At 44.8% G+C, this 27,239-nt stretch overlaps 1 protein-coding gene across 6 annotated transcripts in view; it reads left to right on the forward strand.

Moving 5' to 3' along the window:
- SRGAP3 (SLIT-ROBO Rho GTPase activating protein 3) overlaps positions 1-27,239 on the forward strand; it is a 210,931-nt gene that overhangs the window by 177,167 nt on the left and 6,525 nt on the right. For 4 of the 6 annotated variants that reach the window (XM_090023057.1, XM_090023055.1, XM_090023060.1 and 1 more), the window contains exons 10-21: positions 585-669; positions 4,766-4,793; positions 9,914-10,016; positions 13,570-13,630; positions 14,607-14,684; positions 15,897-16,031; positions 18,662-18,767; positions 19,003-19,230; positions 21,166-21,245; positions 24,620-24,800; positions 25,911-26,060; positions 26,457-26,784. In XM_090023057.1, coding sequence (XP_089879183.1) covers positions 585-669; positions 4,766-4,793; positions 9,914-10,016; positions 13,570-13,630; positions 14,607-14,684; positions 15,897-16,031; positions 18,662-18,767; positions 19,003-19,230; positions 21,166-21,245; positions 24,620-24,800; positions 25,911-26,060; positions 26,457-26,784 — 1,563 coding nt within the window. Of the gene's footprint in view, positions 1-584; positions 670-4,765; positions 4,794-9,913; positions 10,017-12,889; positions 12,921-13,569; positions 13,631-14,606; positions 14,685-15,896; positions 16,032-18,661; positions 18,768-19,002; positions 19,231-21,165; positions 21,246-24,619; positions 24,801-25,910; positions 26,061-26,456; positions 26,785-27,239 lie in introns of all 6 variants that reach the window. The other 2 variants (XM_090023059.1, XM_090023058.1) reach the window with 1 other exon arrangement.

Genomic DNA, 27,239 nt, shown 5'->3' on the forward strand with positions numbered 1-27,239 from the left:
TCCGTTCCTCTTTCTGTCTCCCCTCACTCCTGGTATTGATAGTGAAGTTGTTTACTTCCAGGGCATTACTGGGGTGTGAAGCAACCTCAAAATAAAACGGGAATCTGAGCCACAGTTAAATTCATAAGCACCTGGTAACCTCAGATGGGAGGATCTCATGCACTGGGAATTTTTCATCCTGTATCACTGCTTGCACACAGGCAGAGTGCTCCACCTGGGGAAGGAGAGACTCTTTGCTTATTGAGGCCATTTCCAGAAGCCTGACAATAGAGGCTTCCTTTGAACTGTTCTCTATGGGGTTCCTTGTGTTCAAGGCCCTGGCCTCCACCAGCTGGCACCTCACAAAGGATCCTGTGTTAGGGTGACCAACGGGGCTGCTGTTTGAACCATGGAAGCACAAAATTTAGGCCAGTCTTATTTCAGGTTTGCGTGTAATGGGCTTTTTGGGTTTATTGGAGCCTGATAGATTCTGAACCCCCTTGTAGCCATTCTCCAGGTAAAAATGTTCTTTAATTAGAAAGCATTTTTGTCAAGCAGCTTTAACCTTCTTGTTACTTGTGTTTGTGTGTACATGCTTATTTCAGAAATTTAAAGAGTATCTGAATGGCAGTAACCTTATCACCAAGCTCCAGGCCAAACATGACTTGCTGAAGCAAACTCTTGGAGAAGGTGAGTCATGGGATAAGATCCCAAGAGAAACCTCACATCCCACTGCAGGATTTTTAAACAGATCTCAGAGCTTTAAAATCTCACCTGCCACTCTTTTTTTTTTTTTTCTGGAGCAAATGCCAGTCTCAGTGTGCATTATCTGCGACTGCTAATCTTCTCAAATTGACAGGCAAATATATCTTTGCCCAGATCGAATTTAGTTTTCGGCTGAGAGAAGACCATGGATTTAAAACTTAATTGTAAGGCTGCATTCAATTTGTTTTGCTGCCCTGCGTATGGGAAGCCTCAGAATGCATACTGGAATGACAGCTGTATTGGATCACATTTTCTCTAGCACTGCCCAGGACTTTGTATTTAATATGATTCATCCCTTGTTGCACAAAATAGGGGTGGGGACCAGCAGAAGCTATTTAACAAGGCTGTTCTCCTTATCGATGGAAAAAGCATTTGTGATGGTGCTAAGGCCCCCAAATTGGGATTCTTAAACCCATTTTTTTCAAATGTGAAGATGACAAGTAATGTGTCCAGGAAAGTAATTATAAATGAAAATCCCTGCAGCACTGGGGAGCAGAGCCAAGCTGCAGCAGCTGTGTACTGCTCAGTCATTGTGCCCAGGGAGTAAAACTGAGTAGGAACACAAAGGGAAATGTTTTCTAGTCGAGTTTCACTCTTCCACCAGGTGGATGCAGAAGGTAAACACTGCGGGCAGTAGAAAGTAATCCGAAGTTTGCTTTTTTATTTTTCTGTTTCAAGAAGCTGGGATGGCAGCAGGGATCTGGATGAAGGGGGTGTCAAAATCACCTTGTGGGTCAGGGCATGGGGAAGCTGTGGTGGCAGCAGCTCTGGCTTTGGGTCCAACCCAGAACATGTGATGGTGGCTCCAGCCCCTGCCACATCCCTGTGCCGAGGCTGGACCTGCTGTCTCTGTGTGCTCATTGCCATGTGCTGTAGTGGCAGCTCCAGCAGGGGTCAGCGGCCCAGGTAGAGCCACAATTGTGTGTGTGTGAGGGTGAAGTGGCCAGAGGGTGACTGGAGCTGGGTCAGCTCTTGCTCACCCTCCTGCCACTGATTGCCGGGGCCCAAGGCTGGCAGGCCACTGTCCTGCTCAGCCACACTGATAAGCCAGCAGGTGAGAGAGAGCAGCTAAGTGTGCCGTATATGTAACACCCCTGCCATTATATGAGATTTCAAGATGTGTGTGATTTGATCCTTATCAATATTTCTGCTCCAGAGGCACTATGTATGCTCAAAACTCATGCATTCCCCAGTGTGTTTCTTTAGTAATCTTATACTTTCTGTGCAAGTGTCCTTGTGTCATCCCTTATCTCTAGTTTCTTAGGCTCAAGGTCTAGATTGAGGAAACCCTTTTAGCACTTCCTTGAATCCATCCCTTTTCAGGACAGTGCTTAAGCACACGCTTAACTCTAACCACTTAGCTTAAGTGTATAGTTAAGTGCAGTCCTGCACATAGGTAGTTACTTGTCTCTGATGCCTGAGAGGGTTTTTTTTAACTCTGTTAGGAACAATACACATATATGCACACACACGTGGACACACACACACACACACACATTTTATTTCCAGATTGCAGAAGCTGGAGATGATTTCTAACTCTTGGTGGCATTTCTACAATTAGGGGGATTACTTAAATGAACAGTTTAAAGAAATCAGTTGTCTTGAGTCCGACTATAATACAGCACCACTTACACCACTCATCTTAACGTAATAAAAATTAATTAGTTTTTGTTGGCTATATCCCAAGCATATTTTCTCTGCCAAATTTATTTAGCCTCAGAATCTTCCTTCCCCTCAGATCCTGCTATTCCTTTCCGCATGGAGCATTCTTTTAAACTGAATGACATCCAAAAAATAACATTAAAATGTCAGGAAACTGCAAGAGTGCCATCAGAAAACTGCAGTTTATTCAGGGATCTATTAAAATGCTTCTCTCCCCTGAAATTTTCAGTCCTGTGGATTATCTGGGTGACCTAGTCTCACACTGCTGCAACAGAACAATAGCAGCCTTTTTACATCCTCATTGAGGCAGTCCTAAATTTCATATCCTGGAATGTGGTTCTTATTTGATAGTCAGTCACTGCACATTGCCAGACAGATTCCCCCAGCAGCTGTTTCCGAACTCAGGCTCTGACATCTGTGGGTGTAGGTGGAACGTGTGGCTCACTGTAATGGCACCCATCTAGAGATCAGTGTAGAGAATCCAGTTGTTTCATGATGACAATGCTGGGGTGATGGCACAAATCAGCGCACGCCATGGCAGGGCTGTGGAAGATGCACTGCAGAACACTGAAGTAGCACCACGAAGCAGGGCTTAGCAGGGAGAACGATGGTTTATTTCAGGTTGTACGGTGTCGTGTTTAAATTCCATTTTCATTTCCTTCCAGCTGAGCGAAAACTGCCAAAACATTTCCACAGCATTTCCTGTGAAAATGTGTAACGTGGGCCCCCATCTTCCATGGGGAATCTTGATGCTTAGGGTCCCTGCAGCAGTTCCACCAAGTGGTCTGTGCCACATTGAAATCGTTTCTGCCCAAACTGATGTTCGTCCGAAAGAATCTTAGTTTTCAGATCGCTGTGTGTTTTTGCTGATGGGGAGGAACGCCCTTGCTGCACAGACCTTAGCTTTTGCATTCCCCAGCCTTCTTTGATAATAAACTGTACGGCGGCCGTATTGCATTCTCATCGGGAGCAGGGGAAAGCAGCAGGATTTAGCAGCGGCCTTTCTATGGAGGATGAAGAAGAGGGTCAAGGAAAAAGAGCTATGGGTGCAAGTCTGGGAAGCAGGGATGATGTGCTGAACTACTAGCAGTGGTGGAGGTGGAGAAGAGGGCTTTTGAGGAGGGATATCCTCCAAAACAGACTTCTAGACATCGCCAGCGAGAGATGTGAGGGAAGCCAGTCTACCCTTGGGGGCCTTAATGCAAGAGAGTATACGGTGGGGAAAGAAGAGCTTTGTGCCTCGTGAAGGTGACCCATTCATATGGATGTAATACAGAGCCTTTTCCCTGCCCATTCTGCTACTGAGTCTTGGCCCAGTAGTTTGGGCAGCAGTAGTTCAGGTATCTAGACATTCAAGGAGTGCCAGCAAACATGGTGGCCATGACATAATGAAATGTCATGGTTGATCAAGGCCTCTCAGGATGATGCAGAGAGGGCAGCAAGGAGGTGGCTGAGGACTCAGTCCTTTGGACCCTGATGGAGAGCAAGAAAGAGGGCCGTGTACCTGCCTGCTTCCTTTCATGTGTCATAAAAAATGAAGAGGAAATCAGCTTTCCTGGCCTTGATAGAAAGGCACAAACAGCATGCAAAATGAGTTTACAATTTTATCAGTGGGTTGACATTCACTTTTAAAATGAATAGATCTTATCACCAGTGATACGCTGCCATTTATATGAAACCCAGGCACTATAAATACATGAAGGGAATACGAATATTGACAGCCGGAATAGAGTCTGCCTGGAAACGATTAGATGGACTGTGTTATCTCATGAGAAAAGCTGAGCTACTGAATGCTCCAGTATTCAGATGGCATTACGGGCCCTCCATGAGGCAGTAGGATAACTTCAATGGACTTCCCTGGGACTTTAGCCCTTATCAGCACACCCACTTTCTTTTTGGTAGGATATTAAAAGATGATGCAAGCATAGAGCCGGTATAAGTCAGCCTAGCTGTGTCGACCGCCATGGAGTTGCATTGCTTTGTACCAGCCAGAGATCTGGCTAGTTCTCATGGGGTACAGAAAGAAACAAAGCACCATCTCTGGGCCTACAGTGAGCTGCTGATCTCAGCAGAAGTCGAGGGCGCTCAGCTTCTTACTAGATGCAGCCTTTCACATCCAAGAGAGGCAGAGCTAGTGAGGTAACCTAAAGAAACCCTCCACCTTCTGTAAGACGTAGGACATTCGGGCACATTCAGTTTCTCGGCCTTCACTAGTAATTAACTTGTGGCTGAAAGGACCCCGGTGGGTGGGTAGGGTGTGTGCGTGCATGCGTGTGTGCATGCATGTGTAATAAAACTATACAGTCTTGCCACCGATGTGAAACCAAGATGGAAATTGATGTGTCATTTTTCTTTCCAGGTGAAAGAGCTGAGTGTGGAACCACCAGGTAAGAGGGGTTTCCTTTACTTGTCTGCTTGGGGGCAGATATTTGACTCATTCTGCCCGAGGGGGTAAGACCCAGAACAGGTGCAGTTTGCTTCCTGATCCAGAACATTGAGTTTAAAATATTGAATCCTTCAGCCCTCCTGTGGCTGAAGATCTTGGTTAGGACTGGAGAAGGTGAAGCCAGGCTCCCCCTCTCAGTGGCCTGCTTCTCTCCTACTTTGTCTAAGTGCATTAATTAAAACGATGACAAACAAAGCCTGGATTTTGCTGCAGTATGATTTTCAGCTGACTAACTCTGAAGTGCCTAGAAGTGCTGTGTCAGCACGGTGCATTGCAGTGTCCTGACGGATGGATGAGGTTGGGTTGTATCCCTGGCCGGTGGTAGGCCTGTGTGACACAGGGTCTGCCCCTTCTGAGCTCCAGCCCTGCGATCCACCGTGTAAGCAAGAGCTGGATGTGCTTTGTGGACTCCAGATGGTGCTTGGGTCACTACCCTGTAGCTGGCCCCATGTAGAAAATGCTGGTGGCTCCCCGGGACTTCATCTGAGATGGTAGATAGGGCTGAGGGTAAATTTTTTGGGATGAAGCCTTTCCCATTGCATTTTCAGAATGCTAAGGGTGTGAAGCAGTTGTATTTAGCTCTAGTGACTTGCTATGAAATTCCTTGATTTAAAGCTGGAAGAGGTGTGCCTCCCCACCTTGTAGGTCAGCAGAGCTGTCAGCCCCTTCTCCACAGCTTGTTAACCCCATCTCATTATCTTTCTGTAATGCTGCTTCAGTGTTTAAGAAGGTTTGCAATACCAGCAAAAACATTTGATTTTATAAATGCTGAAATAGATAGTGGCTGCTGTGGCTGGCTGCCTTTCCAGACAGGAAAATGCCCCCCCCCCCACTTCAGCAAAGGATTTTGGGGTCCTTAATCTACTTCCAAGTGGCAGGAAAAGGATCCATACCATGATAACTTAGAACGCCACCAGAACTGGGCACCCACAAAGGAGCTGAACAGCGGTGGCAAGGGGCAATTGCGTGACGGTAAGGGTCTCTCTCAGTTAGCATCCACTGCCCTGCATGCATTAGTCCTGTATGAGTGAGTGAGAAATCCTTAGCTTGGCAGTGTAGGAGGTCCATGGTTCAGTCTCCTGGCCTGCATTTTTTTTTCTCAAGATCCACAGAAGGCAAACGGGGTCCCCTGCATCCTGGGTATAAAGCTATAAAGGCACAGGCCTGATTCTGCTGTAGTGAAACGGCCGTGATTTCCAGGAGGCTGCCTCCAGTTGTCCCAGTATCAGAGGCTGGCTTACTGACGGCTGGCTTACTGCAAGCCTTACACTGATTCATAGATTCATAGATGCTAGGGTCGGAAGGGACCTCAATAGATCATCGAGTCCGACCCCCTGCATAAGCAGGAAAGAGTGCTGGGCCTACATTACCCCAGCTAGAGAGCTTCTACATGAGCTGGTTCCACATCCACCCCAAATCACCAGCTACCCCATGTCTCCTCATCACCGGTCCCACTTAGAATGGATGCAAGATGATCACAGAGTGAGCGATGGAGTCAGTTGTTGGAGAGGTTTCTTTACAGATAGATGACCCACGGATAGCAGCAAATGAAGGGTCAGGATACATAGGATTAGTGATCCTTTAGGTGTTGCAGTAAAAGACCAGTTGATTTGATTGAAAGGACACCAGAAAAAGAGAAGGAAAGAACAAAAACTGTACCTAGAATTTATTCTGTATTTTCTTTCTCAAGCCATGGGAATGGTATCACCGGTCAAAGTATTCCCAGGAAAGGCTGACTGAGGCTGGTAGATGTAGGGTGACAATGCTCGTAGGTGTACTGAGGCTTTTGTTTGCTTTTGTTTGCGATGGATCTCAGAGAAAAACAAACAGGAGAAAATCTCCCTTTCCTACTCAGCAGCACTGCAAGCCCTGCGCAAACAGCCTAAATACAGCCAGAAGGCCGCAATCTCCTTGCTGTAGAGCCTCGCCCAACAAGAGGGAATTATACAGCAGCAATCGTCCTTGGTCTTTTTGATTTACAGCAGACAGGCTCTTCACTGGACTGTAGACATTTCTGCTCCTTAATTGTCAGCTGAAGGGATGGTTAGAAGCAGTAAAAGTGCATGGAGTCAAATTCTTTCTTTTAATTAAAGGCACCTGATTTATGCAGCAGCGGATCACGACTGCCACCTTTAACATTTATGGCTGTTTGTAAATTGTGCTTGTTCATTCAGCCTGGCTCGCTGAGAACTTCTGCATGAAAGGCTCCTGGCACCGATTTGAACTGTAATCATGAAATCCCCTTCTGTGGTGTCTTGCAGCATAAACATCCGTAACGTTTTGTTGGGCTGAGGTCAGGGTGGAATAACGACAATAGATTTTTATTCTGTTTTGTTCCCTCCTTTGGGACGAGTTGTTTGAGCCCTGTGCATTTGAATTTTGAAAGATACAGTTAGGTTGAATAGCGGGAATCGGAACCAAATGGTTAAACGCCCAGCCTCTGCGCTGAAAGTAGCCTCCTGCACTTCCTCGGGCCCGCTTTCCAGGGGTTATCCACCCTAGTTGAGAAAGGGGGGGGCTGCCTCTGCAAACTGCTCACCCACACCCATCAGTGCTGGGGCAGAGGTGGATGCTGGTTGCCCCTGTTGCATTGACATCAGCGGGTCTGATTCTGCTGCTCCGTAAGTGCTGTGCATTTCTCTGAGTGGTTTGGTGAAGGAGGGGACTTGGCCACAGGCTTTGACGTTTGATTGAGGCTCTGGAGATTTGGGTTTGGAGTCTCTGCTGTGTGAATTGGATCAGCCACTTCACTCTTTGGTGCCTCCAGTCCTTTGCCTGTACTGATTGTAAACTTTTGTGGGCTGTCTCTGTCTCTTCTTCCCCATTTGCACAGTTCTGGGGTGCTGGTTGTGGTTGGGGCTGGCTGTAACCCAAGGAGTAAGAGCAGCGAGACCAGATAAGACCTAGGAGTCGCTTCATTTCAGTTTCCTTCCTCATGGCCATGTTGGGATGCCCTGGCACTTACTTTCCAGCTGTCTGTCAGACCGTCACTTCTCTGCAGTTGTGGGCTTGAATTCAGTTCTGTCTGACGCTTCTGTGGGATTTGCAGTGGGAAGGAAAAGCTCTTTAGAAATTCAAGCCTTCTCGGCCTGCAGTAAATTGCCCCATTTAAACAATCACATATGGCAGCCAGGAATTCTTTTGCTTACTCTATTGATTTAAAAAACACTCTTCCAGATTGAAGTGAATGGGGAGATTTCAGCTGTGCTCCACCTAGTTTTGCTTCACATGACCTGGACGAGGGACTGTCTCGTAGAGGAATGTTGCAAGCACCATTTTTGATGTATTAAAAAAAAAAATCCCAACTTGTTTTTTGACAGTCCCTGAGGAATTGGAGCGAAAGGGGGTTCTTTAGGAGCGAGACGGAGCTCTAAATACTGTTTATTTACCAAATGGCTCTTTCCTACTGTGCTGCACTCCATCTGGTCTCTTCATTTAGGACTGTGCCTTGTTGCCAAATGGCACATTTCAGCTTGTTGCTGCAACGTTATGCATAAATCTGGGCTCTGCGTGCCGGCTTATTTTGTCCGGCCATTTGTGGGTGCTGTGCTTCCCATGTCACTGGTGACTGGGAGATTCTGCTGGTTGGTTGTAGGTCTTTTTGCATCCTCTGGGAGGCTGTCTTGACTTTTTTACCTTTAAAAGTGGCATGTTTGAAGACAAAACAACAGAAGCCCACAACCTGCGTAAGAAAAATGTGCTGTGAATCTCCCCTCTTTCCCCGCCAACTAGACAGCACCCAAAGAGGATTGACTGTAACCCTACAGATAAGAGCTAAGTGACAAAAGATTTAGAGGTGTCATTTATTTGCTAAATTACAGCCCTCGGTTGATCTCTGTCTGGGGATAGAAAGCATGTCCCCACACATTTGTCAGGTGAGAGCAGTGCTTCATTTTGGATCGGTCCCTGAAGAGACAGGAGTTCACAGCTGCTGAGCATTCACTTTTCAGGAGGGGGTGATGAACCAGGATAAGCACAGGAAGTTGTTAAAAAACCTTGCAAAGTGTCACAGTTTGCCTGTTTCTTCTGTGAAATGTTATCCCAGATGCCAGCAGATACCCAGCTTGTGATGGTGATGCACCATGTCCTGAAGAGTGACAGAGAAACCTCCCTATAAGTAATAGACAAGACCTTGACCAAACATGCTCAGCATCTGCATTCTTTGGCCTAGTTACAGCAGATTCTGCATGGCCTATAATTTATTGAGATGGCGTTAGTAGATGTGTGTATACCCTGATTACCATGGTCATTTCTGGAGAGGTGCATTCAACACTCTTAAGCACTTTTTCAACTGCCTTTTTAGCCTTCTAGTAATATCCTGCTAGCGCTCTCTCACTGTTATTCTGATGATAATCTTGTCATGTCATATTGGGAGATCACAGGCAATGGGGGATAAATGCTTGGCCATTTTACCATTAAGTATTGGTAAGAGGAGTAGCTGGATTCTGAGCTGTAATATACAGGGTTCTGGGTAAAGTACAGACCAGCATGAAGCGTATACCCCTGTATGGATTCCCGGACCCCTGTATGGATTCCTTTGCCAGGCAGAGGTGATCTTTAAAGTGTTTAGCCCGTGCCCCCATGAGACCGTGCCTAGGTAGGCTGCCTCCTAACCTAGAAGCAGTGTGGCAGTGGCTATTTAGTGCGCTGAATGGGCCGTGTAGCCCTACGGATGGACTATGCCAGTTAGTCCCCCCATGCTGCCATGCAGATGTGGCAATGTTGCTGACAGCTTAGGAGCCCCTGGCTCAGAGCAGGGCAGTGTATCGAGAGGACTGTTGCCAGGCATGGTGAATTTAGTACATAGACATGGAACTAGTGAATATCCCTGCCTTCATTTAAGCCATCTCAATTAATGGAGAGGGAGTGTCAGACTCTCCAGGAAAGTGCTGGTGGGGAGAACAGATGCAAGGTGTGCGTGGAGCCAAAGCACTAGTTCTCACAGAGCCTTTTCCCCCTGTTTCTCCCACCCTGTTTGCTGAGATCTTTCCCCATCATTGTATTTATGTTGGTGTCTTTTTATTTTATTTTATTTTATTTCTTTTGTTCCATTTTTCCCAGGCCCCCATGTCTTCCCCCTAAACCACAGAAAATGAGGAGACCTAGGCCTCTCTCAGTCTATAATCATAAACTCTTTAACGGCAATATGGAAACATTCATTAAGGTACTTGCTAGCTGACAGTGAGAGTCTATGAATGCTCTGAATGTAATGGTGGCTTTCCTTTCCTAATTGCTAACTCCTTTCCTTTCTGGGATCTGGCCTTTCCTATGCATTGTGCATACTGTTAACGTGGCTAGTATGCTCTTTGCCTCAGTGAAGATTTCCATCCATAGCTGTTCTCACTTCTGGTGCATTCATTACATTATCTGTCACACGTCTGTCTGCATGGTCTGGGAAGGAAAAGATAGCACTAATGACCCTTGTGGAGCCCGGATGCCATTCTGGCCTGTCAACAGGTTAATTGCAATCTTCCATATCTTATCACAGCAGGCATAGCCATCTTGACTCTATATGATGCTATTATTTGAGCATGCTGGTAGTAAACAGCAACACATCCACCTGTCATAGAAAGAGACTTGCTGAAGATCAAGCAGGAAGCAAAGAGAAAATCTTCCAGGATCACGCTATTCAGACTGATGGGGCTTGTAGTGTTTGGGGAAGGGAAGATGCAAAACAAAATATTTATTGGCTTCTTTCACAGGCAGGTAGAGTCCTAGACAGTCCCGAGAGGAGGAGGGCTGTGGAGGTGAGGGAAGGAAGCCAGGTGACAGGAGGACGTAGTCCTCCAGCAGGATTCCTTGAGGAATTTCCGAATAGAAACTTTAAAAGACTCCACCTCAGCATTTCAGTGCTCCCCCCCTTTTTTTTCTCCCCTTGACATGGTTGCAGGAGAACATCAAATGATGCATAAACTCTCCAAAATTGTCTCCCAGTTATAGAGAATGACAGGAAAGCAGACTTCTGCTGAAGCATTCTGTGTATGGGTGTCTTGAGTGGGTGTACAGCTCTTCAGTGTCGCTTAAAAAAGAATCAATCTAGTCAGCTTCAGTGCCAAAGGCTGGTAGAGTTGACTGATGCTGTCTAATAAAATCAAGCACTTACCAGGTGAAAAAAGATTCCCCTCAAATGATTCATTTGCAGTAAAACCAGGCCTGGCTTGTGTGTTATTAGATCCACTGATCCTCCCCCTTGCAGGAAGTTCTGCTCTGACACAGGCTGGGGAACAGAAGAAGGAATCTAAAAGAAGGAAGGTGCTTGTATTGTCTGAGCAATGCAATCCTGTTCTGCTTAAGTATGTGCTTCACTTCAGTCAGGTGCTTAGGTGCTTCACTGCAAAAAAACCCACCAAACAATATGACCTGGGAAACGTGATGTTAATATTTCTCTCCTGTTAGCCTCAAAGTACAGAAGCCAGCAGCTACTTGAGTGAATCTAGCAGCTTTGCCTCAGCTGTAACTGCCTTTGATCATAGACACATGCCTTTGATCATTTTGGACCAAATTATGCTTTTTAGTTACAATGGTACAGATCAATTAAGTTGGTTGATACTAATGTAACTAAGGGTCTGACTGGACTAAATTTGGTTTTATCCACTGAGGTAAGTGACACTTGAATCCAGAGCAGACTCATATTCTGGGATAGCTGCTTGCAGATGCTTTTATAGCACTTCACCGCTAGGTATCAGAAGAGCAGGTATTAGCCTGTTTGCGTTCGGCAGGTTGCTACCCCAGGATAAAGAAAGCAGACTATAAGTACAGCAGTGTAATATATATACTAGTTTAGTTTTACCTCTGATTTTTATCCCAGAATAATTTCTGCACCTGATTCAAATAGGTTGCCTTAGTGTAGGGCTTTACATCATCTGCCCGCTCTTTGCCTACCACTGTGTAGGCTGTTTACATCAGTGTAAACGTGCTGTCTGTCCAAGACCTACCAGCTGAACGTGTTAGGCATACAACTGAGCATCCTCTGGCCCCCTGCAAGCTGCATAATCTGAATAGCCTGAGAATAATATTGAAGATCTTTGAAGATGCCTCCAAAAGTCATCATTCTTTATGCCCAAAGGATAAATCTAGTAGCCTAACTATTGATCCACCAAAACCCAACCCAGCAACACATTCTGTTTGTGGAGTAGCTTTCCAAAGGAAGTGATGAAAACCCCATTAAGCCTAAAGTAGATATAGTGCTAGAGAAAATATTATAGCAGGCAGCACTGACAAAGGTTGGATTAGATCAACTAATAGGTCTTTTCCATCTCTGATTTAGATACTTCTATTATGCTGTTTTTTATGTAGAAGGAAGCCTGAATGCAGTGCTTATAAATGGCTAGCACATTGTCACGAATAATAGACAACCCAGATAGAGAAACCCATTAATCTCTTTAATACATGTAATTGTTCCATACTTAAATTGATTTTTAAAAATGTCATGTTCATTAAAACCCAGCCTGTTAAAATATTATTCTAGAGGAATTAGCTGCATTGAAACCTCTCTGAATAGACTGGTGTCCTACATAATAAGGAGAGCACTGTGGGCAACCATTAGTAGTGTATTTAAAAGCCTGGGAGTTTCTGCACCATTTTGGAAGCAAAGTTTGTCTGGTCCTGAAACTTCTGCCTGATAGCAAATGCTTCAGTGGAAAGTCTGACCCCCCCCCCCCCAAGAATGGGCAGTTGTGGAATGGCTGTGATGGTATGTTTCCCTCTGAACTGCGGAAGAACCAAGGGGAAAAATTGGCATCTACTTTTAATGCAATGAAACTTTGGGCAATTCAGCAGAAGGGGGGAAGAAGGAAAATAGGAACAGATCTGGCAGGTAGCTTCTGAATGCTCACCAATCACTGAGGCTCAGATGCTGCATACTCAGCAGGTGATGGGGTAAGGCTGCAGAAAAGCTGTGAGCCTGAATTGGACCTTTCTAAGCTGCCATTGCATTTGAGCTTTCATGGCCTCTGGGTGATATGCTTACTTTAACTGATCTTATTCTTGCTTAACCTTCTCTTTTTCTCCTGCTTTGCTGCTTTTTTGTGTTGTCAGAGGAAGAAGGAATGCTCGAACAAGAAATCAGGTATTTACTAGAGGCCCTCCTCTCCAGACCAAATCTAAATCAAACTGAGGGATGCCGTTGTAGCCCAAACTATAAAAGCATCTGCTTGCAAAGACAAATGTGCCTGCAAACTTACCCCCATTCCAGTAGGGGCTATGTGAGAAAGCAGCTAAGATACGAAAACTGAATTCAATCTGGGGCCAACCCCCATTTTTAGTTCCTAATTAATGTATTTCACATACTTCTTTGTATAATGTAACTTCTATTGACAATGGCTGTTTCTTTATGTAAAACCTGTAGCTGGAAGGTTATTTCATCACTCAGGTAAATTGCAAGTCTTTGGGGGTCATATCCCACCTTCCAAATAGAACAATTATGTTTCAGTTGCGTTTGTCCCCTATTCTGTTTTGTTTTTCAGCCAACCAGATAAAGAGAAACAGCCTTTCACACATACAGTGGAGGCCTTTTTCATAAATAATTCACTGCGCATAAGCGGATTCAGCCCTCTTTGCTGGCTTGGCATATTTAGCACCTCCTTCTCTTGCTTATTCTCTTACTAAACTCAATGACACTGATTTTCAAACCTGAGTGCTTGTATACTGTACTTAAATAAATGTCCAGTTCACGCTTATTGACGAGCCAATAAATTCTTAATTCCTTCTTTTTTAAGGATTCAGGGCAGGCAATCCCACTTGTAGTGGAAAGCTGCATCCGATACATCAATTTGTACGGTAAGCTAATTTAATATTTGCCTGTAATTTCAGCGGAAGCTGTTGCATAAAAGTAATAAAGGACTTGCAATTCAGAGCCAAGTATAATGGAGGTGTCATCTATCTTTATTAACTATATGGGGTTGGGTTATAAATCTGATGGCATAAACTAGGATGTCATTTACAAGCGTGGCAAATATTTAGTTCCTGTAAGCATTTATTTTGGGGTTGAATTGTTCATTTGGGCCACGATCCAATGAAAGTCCTTCCAGCTGTTTGATCATGGGGACTTCAGTTGGAGAAATTGAGCAGAAATAAAATCTTATGATGATGATTATGATTCCTTTTCTTGCACATAAAAGACATGCCTTAGCCAATAATTCTTTCCATTTCTTTCAACAAGAACAAAAGATTAAACAGATGAGCCTCTTCAAAGAGTGTGCTGCCTACCATGGGTCAGGTCAGACAGGGTACAGACTGTACCAGCCACTGCCCATTGGCTCTAAGCCTGATACTTTTGTCTCCACACTTTTTGCTATCTATCATCTCCTTCTGTTTCACAAATATTGTATCTGTCTGCATCATTGGGCAGGTGGTGCATTGGGGCTCTTTTCAACTTGAGATGGTGACAAGGGAGGTCAGGAAAGTGACATTTCAGCCATTTATGGCAATATCTATATATTGCTGTGCTTTGGTCAATATGGAAAATACTCTGTAGTGCCAGCCACAACTAATTTCCATTTACCTTTCTGTCCTCAAATTAAGTGTTTGTTTTCTGGAGCTTAATAAGGCTTGATTTTCCAGCTCTCTGCTTTTGGAGTGCATCTGCATATTCTTTCCAAAGACACTGTTCTCTGACAAATATTGTCCTAATATGCGAGCATGGCATAGTGGCCCACATCTGATTTCAGCAAAATGAAGAAAGTGAAATTCTGAATTGCCAACAGAATGGCATAAACATCCCTTTCATTGTTCTGTTTTACTTTGCACTCTCTAGGTCTTCAACAGCAGGGTATTTTTAGAGTTCCTGGATCTCAGGTTGAAGTCAATGACATCAAAAATTCATTTGAAAGAGGTATGTGATTGGCAGGTGATCCTGCCAAGGTATATTGATTAAGACTGGAGTGTATGGACTCCTAGAGTTTATTGAGGAGGAAGATATTATGGGTGGGAGTCTCAGTCAGAAGTGATACATAACTCTTCCCCATGGCATTTTTGTAACTCACACCCAGCAGGCGTTTCTGTTACAAGGAAACGGGATGCTTTTCTCTAGGAGAATGGGAGCTCCTCCGAGAGGAAATGAGATGATATGATAAGGCTCTGCTTTCCAAGAGCTTTTCTTTTATCAGCTTTCCTGGACAGTAATAAAGTATTAGAGAAAAGTTACTATATTTCATGCTCTTATGCTGAGTGTCAGCCTCCTAGGTCCCCTGGTTTCATATTAGCCCAGCAAGGTAATTATAACGTGCAATATAGAGAATGGGCTAATTGCACTGTGCTCCACGAACTGTCGTTATAACTGTAACTTAAGCTTTGTAAAGCAAAATATGGCCTACCTAGTGTATCTGCTGACTCTACTGGTCACAGTTTCTAATGCCTCTCTGAGGAGAACAGCAGAAAGGATTGCACAATTAAGGAGTTTATTTAAACATAATTTCTCTAAATGAAATTGTATGCCCTGTATTATATGGGGGCCAGATGGGTGTGATCATAATCGTCCTTTTGAATCTATACCAACCATGCAGGTTCCATTTGGCATTTTCGGAGATAACTAAGGGACTTGCACATCCATTTACCATTTAAGAAATGGATATCTAAATCCCTCCATACAGTGCCCTCCGGTGCCCTTGTTATGCTATCTGAAAGGCATCCCACAGATTTCAGTGTAACACAGGTGTGCTGGCATACAATTCCTTGTCTTCTGCAGCTCTCTCAAACGATCTCACTCACTCACTCAGTTATGAGCTCTTGTCTTGCATACAAAAGATGCAGTGGGCTGAAAACTATGTAAGAAAACTAAATAACACCATGCATAATCTTCTGGAAAGTTTGCAAATCCTTGCCATGACAATTACCCCTGTGCCCTTGATTACCATAAGTTGGGCTATAGCATGTCTCAGCATGGTGCTGTTTAACACACTATCTTATTAAGCCCTTGACATTCTTGGAAATTAAATAGTGTTACCACTCTACATGCTGTTTTCTTGATCACTGGTTTTCCAATTGTAGTCAACTGAACAGTGCTTGCTGCCTAATTCAACTAGAATTAAACCTTTTATCTGTTCAGGTGAAGACCCCCTTGCTGATGATCAAAATGAACGAGACATCAATTCAGTTGCTGGGGTCTTAAAGCTATATTTCCGAGGACTGGAAAACCCCCTCTTTCCTAAGGAAAGGTTTCAAGACTTGATATCTACTATAAGTAAGTACAAACAATGAGGTACAGACAAGCGTTTTGCTGCCCCAAGGCATTGTGGCCTCTACTCAACAGAGGAGGAGTGGTCAGTAAGATTTGGCAGTACAATAGGCACAGACATCTCAGCTAAACTTCTTGGATTTGCTAAGTTATTACAAGTAAATGGAGAGAATGACCTGAAGAGCTCAGCAATCCTCTTACTGTCTCACCATTTGCATTTCCTGTACCAAAAAGACCCAGAAAATGCTGGGATACATTCACACGTGTAGGGGAGGAGCAGTTGGTTTTATAGCTTCACGGGTTTGGGTTTGAATTCATGGAGCTCAAGGGGCTGCTGCTGCTTTTCTCTAGTCCACTGGAACCGGGGAAACTGGTTTCTGGGGCTTAAGTATGTTTTTCCCAATATGTCATGGTACCGATGAATATTTATTGGAAAATGATGGACGTTCTCGGTGCCCTTTAGGGAAAAGGAGAATTGATGGGATGGATTTGCAGTTTTAGACATGACAAGGAAATTTGCTGTGCATTTGGATTACAGTGATTACTGTTATTTTTTAAAAGAAATACTCTGAACTGATTTTGGTCCCAGCCTAGCTGAGCATATATTTAAGTAAGTGAATAATTCAACTAGGGTTGCTTATGTGCTAAAAGGTAAGCATATGTTTAAATGCTTCTAAAGCTTTGTCTTTCCTCTTTCCTACACTTCTCAGCTGATGATGAAGTATCATAATTAAAGGAAAGACTTCAGCATCTAATTCACATTAGAAATCTGGTGCTAAATGTCTTCCTATTCTCTGGGTGTGTCTACACAATGTGTGTACTGCGGAGTAGATTAATTAGCTGCACAAAAATGTTGCACTTCTACACATGCGCCCCTCTTAAGTTGGAATAAATTAATTAGTTCCACAGCAAAATAGTACTCACCTGCTGGCTACCCTGCACTGAAGCATCCTCATGTCCCAGCCAGCCCCTCGGCAGTACGCTAGGTTGGGAGGAGCAGCCCCAGGCTGGCAGGATGATCCATGGGCCCCCCTGCCAGTTGGGGTTGCTCCAACCTGGCTCAATGTGCTGCAGTCCCTGGTGCACATTCAGTGGTGCACTTGGGACCAGTAAACACCGGAGCCATAAACTCTGGTTTTATTGCATTGCATTACATTGCATGTGTAGACACACTCGCTGTCTCTTAAATGTATGCAGTGTAATTTACATCCCAGCTTAAATGGACTGGCAAGCTTTTGACATTTGAAAACCACTTGAGACCAAAATGCTGTTCCTGCTGTGAGATGTTGAAGCCCTTTTCAAACTGTTCTACCCCACCCTATTACCCAAGGTAGAAAGGTGAGCTCATCTGAGTGAGCTCTCTGGTCCCTCTGCTGCTGTATGACTGAAAGCCAGTTTGATTCCCCTGGGCTCTAGGAAGTGCGGGATGGCTTGTTGTGAGATGGGGTTGTGTATGTTGCGGTGCCGTGTAATTCATTGTTTTTGTGATAAGAAAGAAGCACTCGTGTAACATGCAAAAGGCTGCTTGTCACTTCTTCTGCTTAGCTGGAAGCTGAGTTTTCATTGGAAACGTCTCTCAAATGCACGTGATCAAAAATCAGAAAGAAAAGGCATCCTGCTTGTAGGGGTTCATTCAGCAGGACTCGTTGGAGTATCCCACTTATGTGATTTGTGACGACTGTGGCCATTGACATCTCTGTGACATCTCATTCAAACACTTTGCAGGGAAATGTTTGAATTGTCATGGCACTTTTGTTCCTCTGGGTTTCAAAAAAAAAAGTAGAAAAGAAAAGGAGTCTGAGAGGGAAAAAGATTGTAGCAAATGATAACAAATAGAGATGGAATAAAATGTTTTCTTCAAAGAAAGGAAAAATTTGAGAGAATTTTTTTTGCCAGAATTTCTTTTCTTTTTTTTTTCTTACATTAGACAATTATTGGTTAAAAAAAAATCATAGATATAACTCTGGCATCAGGAAGCTCGACTCAACACTATGTTCCCCTGAGGGAATGGCACTTTGTTGAGCTACAGCTATGCTCTCTTTCTTGCTTGACTTATGGGCTCAGGGATCTGGCATTTTTGACTGTCCGGTGTGCCAGCTTCAACAGATACTCCTGATGTCTTCTGAGCTGGGTGGTTATAGGATGTTCTCTTGGGAAGTGGGAAATATGTCTCCAAATGGATAAATACTGAGAACAAAAATATAGTCGGTGACATATCTTCAGTTTCAAGTCTCTGAAGAATTTATTCCTCACCTGGAGCATATATTATGTTTTTTGAGGACTGAAATAGTTGGCTTAAGTAGAATGGTTGAGTTTGACACAGGCCATTAAGTTTCACCCAAACACCCCACGACATACAATTAGACCGTCTACATGATTGAATGGCCCCTTCTAGCCTTCTTGGCACTAATATACACACATGGCTTCACAGTTTTGTCAGGCAGGTTTGACATGTGATTCTACATTTCTTCCTTTAGTGTTAAATCATAAATCAAATCTCGAAATGTGTATTGTTTCCCTTACATGCCGGGCTACTCATTCTGAACAGTAGTCCGTGCCTTCTTGCATCGACAGTGACTAGATGCCTTTAGGTCAGTGTCCAGCCATGAGGTCCACCCTGTGTTCTTGTGTTCCAGAAATCGAGAACCCTGCCGAAAGAGTTCACCAGATCCAGCAAATCATCATAACCCTGTCCCGAGCTGTCATTGTCGTCATGAGATATCTCTTTGCTTTCCTCAATCAGTGAGTCTGTTTATCTGTTCCTGTTTACCTGAATAGCTTGTTCCTCCGTTTTTCAGATCCTGTCGTGTCCAAGATTGTCTGGTACTTTGGTGGTTGTCTGTTTCCTCTATCTTACTGTGTTTCCTGGCTGTGGCTGATGGCACTCTCTGTGCAGTGCTATTTTTGTGCTGAGAATTTTTTTGAGCTAACAGTAGACAAGCTCAGTGCTTTACTTGTGGGATGCTTGTGTTTGCAGCTTGTCACAGTACAGCGATGAGAACATGATGGATCCCTACAACCTGGCCATCTGCTTTGGACCAACTTTGATGCATATTCCAGACGGGCAGGATCCAGTCTCCTGCCAGGCTCATGTCAATGAGGTTATAAAAACCATCATTGTCAATCATGAGGGCATCTTCCCCAGCCATAGGGAGCTGGAGGGACCTGTGTATGAGAAATGCATGACTGGTGGAGAAGAGTACTGGTAAGGAATGGGTAATCAAAATAAGGGAGTTTAACCACTTTACGAATTATAAGTGACTTTTATGTTCTTAACAAAGCCACACCTCCTTCCTAGCTTGGTCCATTTCCACTGTAAATGAAGGGTGAGGCTGTGGGGCTGGGATAGACAGCAGGGCTACCACATGCTTCTGGGTGAAAAAAATGGTTAATTTAGATTGTGCGATTTCAGGGAAATGACTTGTAAGGATGACTGCTTGAGAGCTTGGCGGGGGGAATCTGGAATTTTGGGTCTAATCCCCAGAACTGGGATAAACCCTAAGCTAGAATGGTTTGGTTCCTTTCTGCCAACAATACTTACTTCTTTCACAAACTTAGTGAGTGAGATTCTCAGATGGTGTACGTCTGATGTAGCTACATCAATTTCAATAGTGCCACAGGGGTCTATAGTAACTGAGGACCTTGTTCTATCCCTTGCTGACTGTGCCCTTACCTTGGTACAAATACTTTAATTGGTAAACTTAAGGTAATTCCACCAACCTAATGTCTTGATCTTTAGTAATACATCTGGGTGGTGGATTTCATTCCTATTGACTTTGCTGGTGAAAAAGGCAAGTCTGTTTCACCATGTTTCTAGTCAGTTTCCTTTACTGGTTCTCTGGCATAGGAGTTCAGTGCTATAAAGATCTGCAAACACTTCACAAGAACGTATTTTTCCCTTAAAAATCTGGAACTTAACAAAAATCCATTTGCCTAAGACTTATTGAAGCTTGTTAATAAAAAACCCCCCAAACAACCTGGGTGTTAGGCCAGCTGGAACTATATTTCTCTTGACCTGAGGCTTGACCTATGGATGCTATAGAGCTTCTGCTGCTTTAATTACATTAACTATATTAGATGGGCTAAGGGAGCCAGGTTTTGCGGTGCAGATTCCTCTGTTGGCAGAAAGAGTTTTTCCACTACTAGAGTTGTACCAGCTCCCTTGAATGACAGAAGAGTTGCTGGCAGAAGCCTTCTGCCAGTAGCGCTGTGTCCGCACTAGGAGTCTTATCAGCAGGTCTCTGTTAGCTATGGGGCATGATCCTTGTACTATAGACAAGTTGCTAAGTATGTTGAGCAAACTTGTATAGTTCTTTGCTTTTTCAGTCTGTATTTAGATAAATGTCCTCACCCAGTGTCTGGCTTGGTACCTTTGCTCTGGGTGCTGTTCGGTTCTTCTGCTTTGTTAGAGGAACAGTTCCATCAAACTGGATTTTTACTGAGTAAGGACAATGGTATTTGATGTTCTTGAATACTGGAAATGGGTTAAATGGGCAAGAGTTCATTTTCTATTGTACAAATTGTCCTTTAATGTTTACAATGAAGGGGTAACTTTAGAACATAGAGATGGGCTCAGATGAGAACTGCATAACATGATACCTAGGAATTTGGGTGTATTTGAGGCTCCAAAACTTGGGTTCAAATTGGAGTGTTTCCAGGTTGGTGTTTTATAACCATCTCAGTTGCAAGCTTGATGTGATTGGAAGTCTCTGTGAGCCTGTTTCATCCCTTCTTTGTACTACATGTCCCCGTGACGGCTTGCACAAAAGGCGTGTAAAATGCTGCTCTTTGTGTGTGGGCGAGTGTGGAACGTTTTAATTTGGCATCACTTTGCACAGGAGTAGAGAACAACAGAAGGTGCAGGGCAGTAGGAAAGAAGAGGTCACGGTGTGAACTGGTCCAGTTCTGAGAGCAGGTTCTGAGATCTACCTTGATTTAAACCAAACGTGGCAATGAAGGGTGGAAAATCCTGTGTCCCATTGAAGTCGAAGGCAAAACTCCACCTAGATGTCAGTAGGGCTAGCATTTCATCTCAAGAACATATTTCCTTACTGCATAGCCTGGCAGGAGAACTTTAACTCTTTTCTTAACGTTACATATATATCTTTCTTCATTCCCTCCCCACAATGTTTCATGTTAGCGACAGCCCCCACAGCGAGCCAGGCACCATCGACGAAGCAGACCATGACAACGGCACGGAGCCGCACACCAGTGACGACGGTAAGTGGTAGACATAAACAGCAGAAAATTGAGTCTGCCTGGGAAGAGCTGTGTGTGCGGGAAAGCAGCGTGTATTTTCCTTCTAATCAAATAAGCCTGGACTAACATGTGGCCATTTAGGGCAGAAGATGTTGGTATGTTTGACAGTGCATGTGCCTGTTCATAAGCACTCCTTATATAGGGATCCAATCAGCATAGACCACAGAGTGTGCATTAGGGCAAAGGCTTAATTTCAATCTCCTTCGACAGTGTTATCTTTAAAAGAATGCATTTAAAATTGCTCCTTGTGCTTCCAGTAGTTGCAACAGTTCTCTCTTTTTCTTTTTCATTTGGAATTAAAGGGACACTTCTGGCATTTGGCCTTGTCTTTATCCCGCAGTCACTGTCACAGTTTTATGCGTGATTTGGGCAAGAGCAATGAAGACCTTGGTGTGTGAAAGTGAGAGACAGGTGGAGCTGACCCAGCCACCAGAGCCTGAGCCAGATTCTGTGGCAACAGCACATTATTAACTAAATCTCACGTGTAGAGTCTAGTTTTGCTCTCAGTAGAATCTGTGCAACACATGCTGATGGCAAAAGTATTTCATGGGTGATTTTAAGGACCAAGCTTGGCCTGGAAAAGTTTCATCACAGAATGTTATATGCAGACCAGAAGGAACTAATTGCGACCAAAATGCTGGCGTGCATCCATAGATGCTTCTAAAGCAAATCCCAGGATGTCCTTCTCCCCCCGTACCCGGCCTTGGTGAGGCCGCAGCTGGAGTATCCAGTCTTGGGTATCCAGTCTTGGGCTCCACAATTCAAAAGGGATGTGGAGAAGCTTGAGAGAGTCCAGAGAAGAGCCACACGCATGATGAGAGGGTCAGGAAAACAGACCTTACGACGACAGGCTGAGAGCCATGGGGCTCTTTAGCCTGGAAAAGCATAGGCTCAGGGGTGATCTGATGGCCACCTGTAAGTTTATCAGGGGTGACCACCAGGATCTGGGGGAACGTCTGTTCACCAGACCGCCCCAAGGGATGACGGGGTCGAAAGGTCACAAACTCCTGCAAGACCATTTCAGGCTGGACATAAGGAAGAATTTCTTTACTGTCCGAGCCCCCAAGGTCTGGAGCAGCCTGCCAGCGGAGGTGGTTCAAGCACCTACACTGAACACTTTCAAGAGCAAATTGGATGCTTATCTTGCTGGGATCCTGTGACCCCAGATGACTTCCTGCCCTTTGGGCAGGGGGCTGGACTCGATGATCTCCTGAGGCCCCTTCCAGCCCTAAAGTCTATGAAACTAGTTTGATTTCCATGTCCTAGATTGAATTTGTAGCTCTGGCCATTAGGGAAAGAAAGAAATGGTAAGCTCAGAAAATATGACCTGGCATTACTGAGAGACAATAAACCCAGAACCTGCTGATGCCGTTTTCATAGAGTTACTTTGCAGAATGGAGGTACACTTTAAAACCCTGCATGATGCGTGGTTTTGCACACCTGTTGTCTGCTTTCTTTATGGCCATTATTTCCATTGATTTCTGCTGCTGCTGAAGAAACCCCAATGCCTTTCTGACACTTGACGTGGGGACAGCATAAGTGGCCCTAATTGTTGTGCTGTAAGATGACAGTACAAAAGCAGGGGGGAGAAGATGATCATTCACATGATTGAAGATGAATTTTTAAGGAAGAAAGCAGGTTACATTTGTCAGTGTTAGCAACAAGCAGGCGCTTATGTGACTAAAAGGTGAAGGAAAGCAAGCTGCCATTTAGCCAATTTTATGCTTGGATGGTCACATTAATAGTTCTGATTGGAGTTTCTGGGTGATTAACTGTGATGCATGTGTGGAGAAGAGGACTAGCTTTATTTTAGAAATTTACATGCTCCCTTTCTCTTCTCCACCCCCACCCCCCATCCCCACCCTGCTGAGAAACCCAATATTTCATCACGGCTGGGATAGCGCCCCCGTATTGTATTTTCTCCAGAGAGAGCTCCCTCCATGGATCCTCCTGTAATAGCCCCAAACATTAGGCCATTGTTCACATTGTTCATGTTGGTAGGAAGCACATATCTTTGGGTGACCCATCCGTCATGAGAGAGCAAAAAGCTGGGAAGTGATTCAGGGTTTTACAGATTCTGCTCCCCAGCACCTCACCCCATTCAGACATGGCTGCTAAGTTAAAAGGGAGGTCACATCCAGATCTACCACTGGGTGTTGAGTCTGTAGTTTGCAGAGGTGGCAGATGGAATGGAGAAAGTTTTCCCTATTTTAATGAAAATGTGACAGATATGAAAGATCTAGGGTAATTTTCCCTGTTTAGCATCACCGTTGGCCTTGTCAGTCCCCATTGTTCTGCAGTGCCAGTCTTGGAGCAGGCTTGAAAGACAATTGGGTGTCTTAAAAAAAATCAAGTTGCATTAACCACTCTCTTGCTGGCATCCAGAGCTGGCTCTTCTGTGCGGGGAGGGGGTAACATGCTGCTATGTCTGTCCAATAATTTGCAATCCTCAGATAAACAGCTCTGCGAGGTACCCTGTGGTTGGTCACCATCTCAGACCAGAGAGAGATGTTGCTGTTGCTAGAACAGATTTTCAAGTGCTTGGCATCCACAATTTGAGATATTTTCTCAGAAGAGACCTGTTCTTTTTTAGCCAACCAGAATAAAAGCCAGCTTTCCAACAGACTCAGCACCAAGCTGTTTCCATTGTGGCATTTCTGGCCAGAAATCTGCTGCCTAAATGGAAACTGAGTTCCCTTGGAAATCAAGCGGGTAGATGCTGATTCTTAAATAGCTGGTGAACAGTGCTGTTAAGATTGGCAGGCATGGGGAACTGGTGTGCTCAGGACTGAGGGCAGTCTCCAAGCATGATCTGATGATGGGTGGTGGCTATCTGTATCACTCGGGTCTTGTTTTCACTGTTCCTATGGGACTCCCCAAACAGGATTTGCTAGTCATCAGTAATTCAGACCGAACTGTGTCTGCAGAAGAAAGAGAAGGGAATGTAACCCAATCAGATGCAGTAACCAAGAGGTGGTTTGCTCAAAGCTTGTGAGTGAAATCTACAGTGGTCCCCAGTCTAGAAAAGCATGAGGCCTGTGGCCAAACGAAACAAGCCTCTTACTATGGGTGGAAATAGATAAATATGGTGGCACACCTAGAAACATGATTTTCCTGCGATAAAATGACTTCCCATTCATTTTGTGGCTCTTACATGCTTTTAGCTTCTGAGAGAAACTAAGGACTTGGGAAAACCAAGGGGAGTTAGCGATGTAAGAAGAATGGTCTATATTTCATGCAAGATGCTTTTTCGAAGCATAGGCAGTATTAGAAATTGCCTGGGTACACATGGCTTTACAAGTAATGTTTCATATGTCTACATTTTTCCTCTGCAGAAGTTGAACAGATTGAAGCAATAGCAAAGTTTGACTACATTGGACGGTCCCCACGAGAACTCTCCTTCAAGAAGGGAGCCTCACTCCTCTTGTATCATCGTGCATCAGAGGACTGGTGGGAAGGACGCCATAATGGTGTGGATGGTCTCATACCTCATCAGTACATAGTGGTCCAGGACATGTGAGTAGGCAACCTTTGTTGGGCAAGAGTGGTCTGATTCCATGGCTTAAAGTTAGGCTGCCATGTCCATTGTTAGCCTGATTTGGCTGTCTACAGATATCTGATTTCCACCACTGGGATTTAGCCAGGGGCATTCAACCTCCAGTCTGTGGCCAAATGCAGCTTGGGAGCAATTGCATCCGGCTCGCAGAGCTCCCCATGGATTAAGAAATTTGATGGTGGGTGAGCAATGGCCACCCTCCCCCACTGCCCATACCTCCCCTATGCCAGCACAGCCAAATCCAGGCCAGGCCACGCTCCCTTCTCAATGCATCACTAGTTTGGAGCTGGGCTATGTTCCCTTCCTCACCACAGGGTTTGATCAGGGCCAGGCCATGACCCCTCCCTGCAGGGCTGGATCAGAATGGCCTGCCTTCTGGCATCCTGTGTGTGGCTGGATGAGGTCCTGCCACATCTGCCCTAGGTGCCAGATCAGGCCCACCAGTCACATCCAGCCTGCTTAAGAAAAAGTTTGAGCACGACTGATTTAAGCTCTCTGTGAATGGAGCGAAGTTCTGTTGTCATGAGTGGGAGTTACTGCAGAGCTCCGCGTTCTTGAAACTCAGTTTATTCTGGTGTTTACATATGGGCTTAGAGCTGAGACTCCCAAAGTAGCCCAGGGAAATAGATGTTTTATTGAATGTTAGGGGGATTTAGGCACCTAATTCCCTTAGTTCAGAGAAGTTTGTAGAGGTCAGTCAGAGGTTCACATTTGTGTTCTAACACCGTTCAGATGTAGGTCAGATCTGTGACCTTGATTCGTTTTGGATCTGGGCTGGGAGTGTTCAGATCCAACATCTGGGCTGGATTTGGTTTCCAGGTTCGGCACATGCCCATGGTGACCCAATGAGTTGGTGGCAGAGTCAAGTATGCCACCCCACTACCTTGCCACTTCTTCTTCCACTAGACTGTGCTATCTCCTTGTTGAGTGCTAATGATGAACGTTTATTTTTCCCTTAGTTTGAGTAGGTGCATTAGGACTCCAAAGGTACACGTGCTAAGGAGATGCAGTCTTCTCTTGTGAAAAGCACTCCATTATCTGCCTGCCTGATACAGTTTCATTTTTCACAGGGATGATGCATTCTCCGACAGTTTGAGTCAGAAGGCAGACAGCGAGGCAAGCAGTGGACCCCTGCTGGATGATAAAGCCTCATCAAAGAATGACATCCAGTCTCCGACAGATCATATTCCAGACTATGGATTTGGGGGAGTAATGGGCCGGTAGGCAAATTGGCTCACTTTCATATGAATGCAAGGGTGATCCGAGTCCTCTTTGTGACAGGCAATAAACTGAATGGGGCAGGAAAGGTAGAATGCACAGCTTCAGTAAGAAGTGCAGAACAATTTGTACTGTTTATGCTGTGTTTAAACTGGAAAGGAGACGAATAGATCTATTAATTCAACCAACCTGAGAAAATTTGATGCTTTCCACTTCTTGGCGCTCTGCAAAATCTATGCCTCCCTCGTTGATGGGGTTCTCTCAGGTTGAAAGGCTTGTGCTTGACTTGATGCAGGCTTTCAGAGCTGATACATTGTGGATTTCCCAGCATGCAACCACGTGTCTTTGAAATGCTGGGTAATGATGTAGTCTAATTGCCTTCAATGACTTCTTTGCAGGGTAAGGTTGAGATCTGACGGAGCAGCAATTCCCCGGCGTCGGAGCGGAGGTGACACCCATAGCCCACCGAGAGGAATGGGCCCAGGGATTGACACCCCTCCTCGAGCAGCAGCCTGTCCAAGCAGTCCCCACAAAATACCACTCAACAGAGGCAGGATTGAGAGTCCCGAGAAGCGCAGAATGGCAACATTTGGCAGTGCAGGCAGCATCAATTATCCAGACAGGAAGGCCTTGTCTGATGGTCACCCACTGAGATCAACCTGTGGATCTACACGGCACAGCAGCCTTGGAGATCAGAAATCTCTCGAAGCAGAGGCACTTGCAGAGGTAATAGGGCCATGAAATGGCTCTCTGTGCAAGGGGGACTGAAGAGGAAATAAAACACTCTTAGAGCCTTTCCAAAGCACTTGGAAATTTTACACAGGATCAATCCGTCTATGCACTGAAATGCAGCTACTTGTAGCCTTGTTAATGGTGTCTCAGAGGCAGAGGACTGGAAGCAAAGAATGCTCCCTCTTCTGGAAACTTTGAGAGGAATTGAGAGAGATGGAGTTATATTAGAGTCTAGGCAAGATATTCAGAAGTAATATACTTATATTGGGAGAAATGTACCTAAATCAGATTTGTTAATGGTCATGGGTTACTAGGACCTTGCAGCACGAGATGTTTCTCAGGGGTCTACTGTGGGTCACAGAAGCAAGAACACATGCACAGTCAGAGAATGGATGATCCAAAGGAAAAAAAAGGACCCCAGATTCTCTCCTGTGTTGCCATTTGGGTCG

The sequence above is a fragment of the Crocodylus siamensis genome, chromosome 11, assembly GCF_052110815.1.
Source record: "Crocodylus siamensis isolate JL-2025a chromosome 11, ASM5211081v1, whole genome shotgun sequence".
Taxonomy (NCBI): Eukaryota; Metazoa; Chordata; order Crocodylia; family Crocodylidae; genus Crocodylus; species Crocodylus siamensis.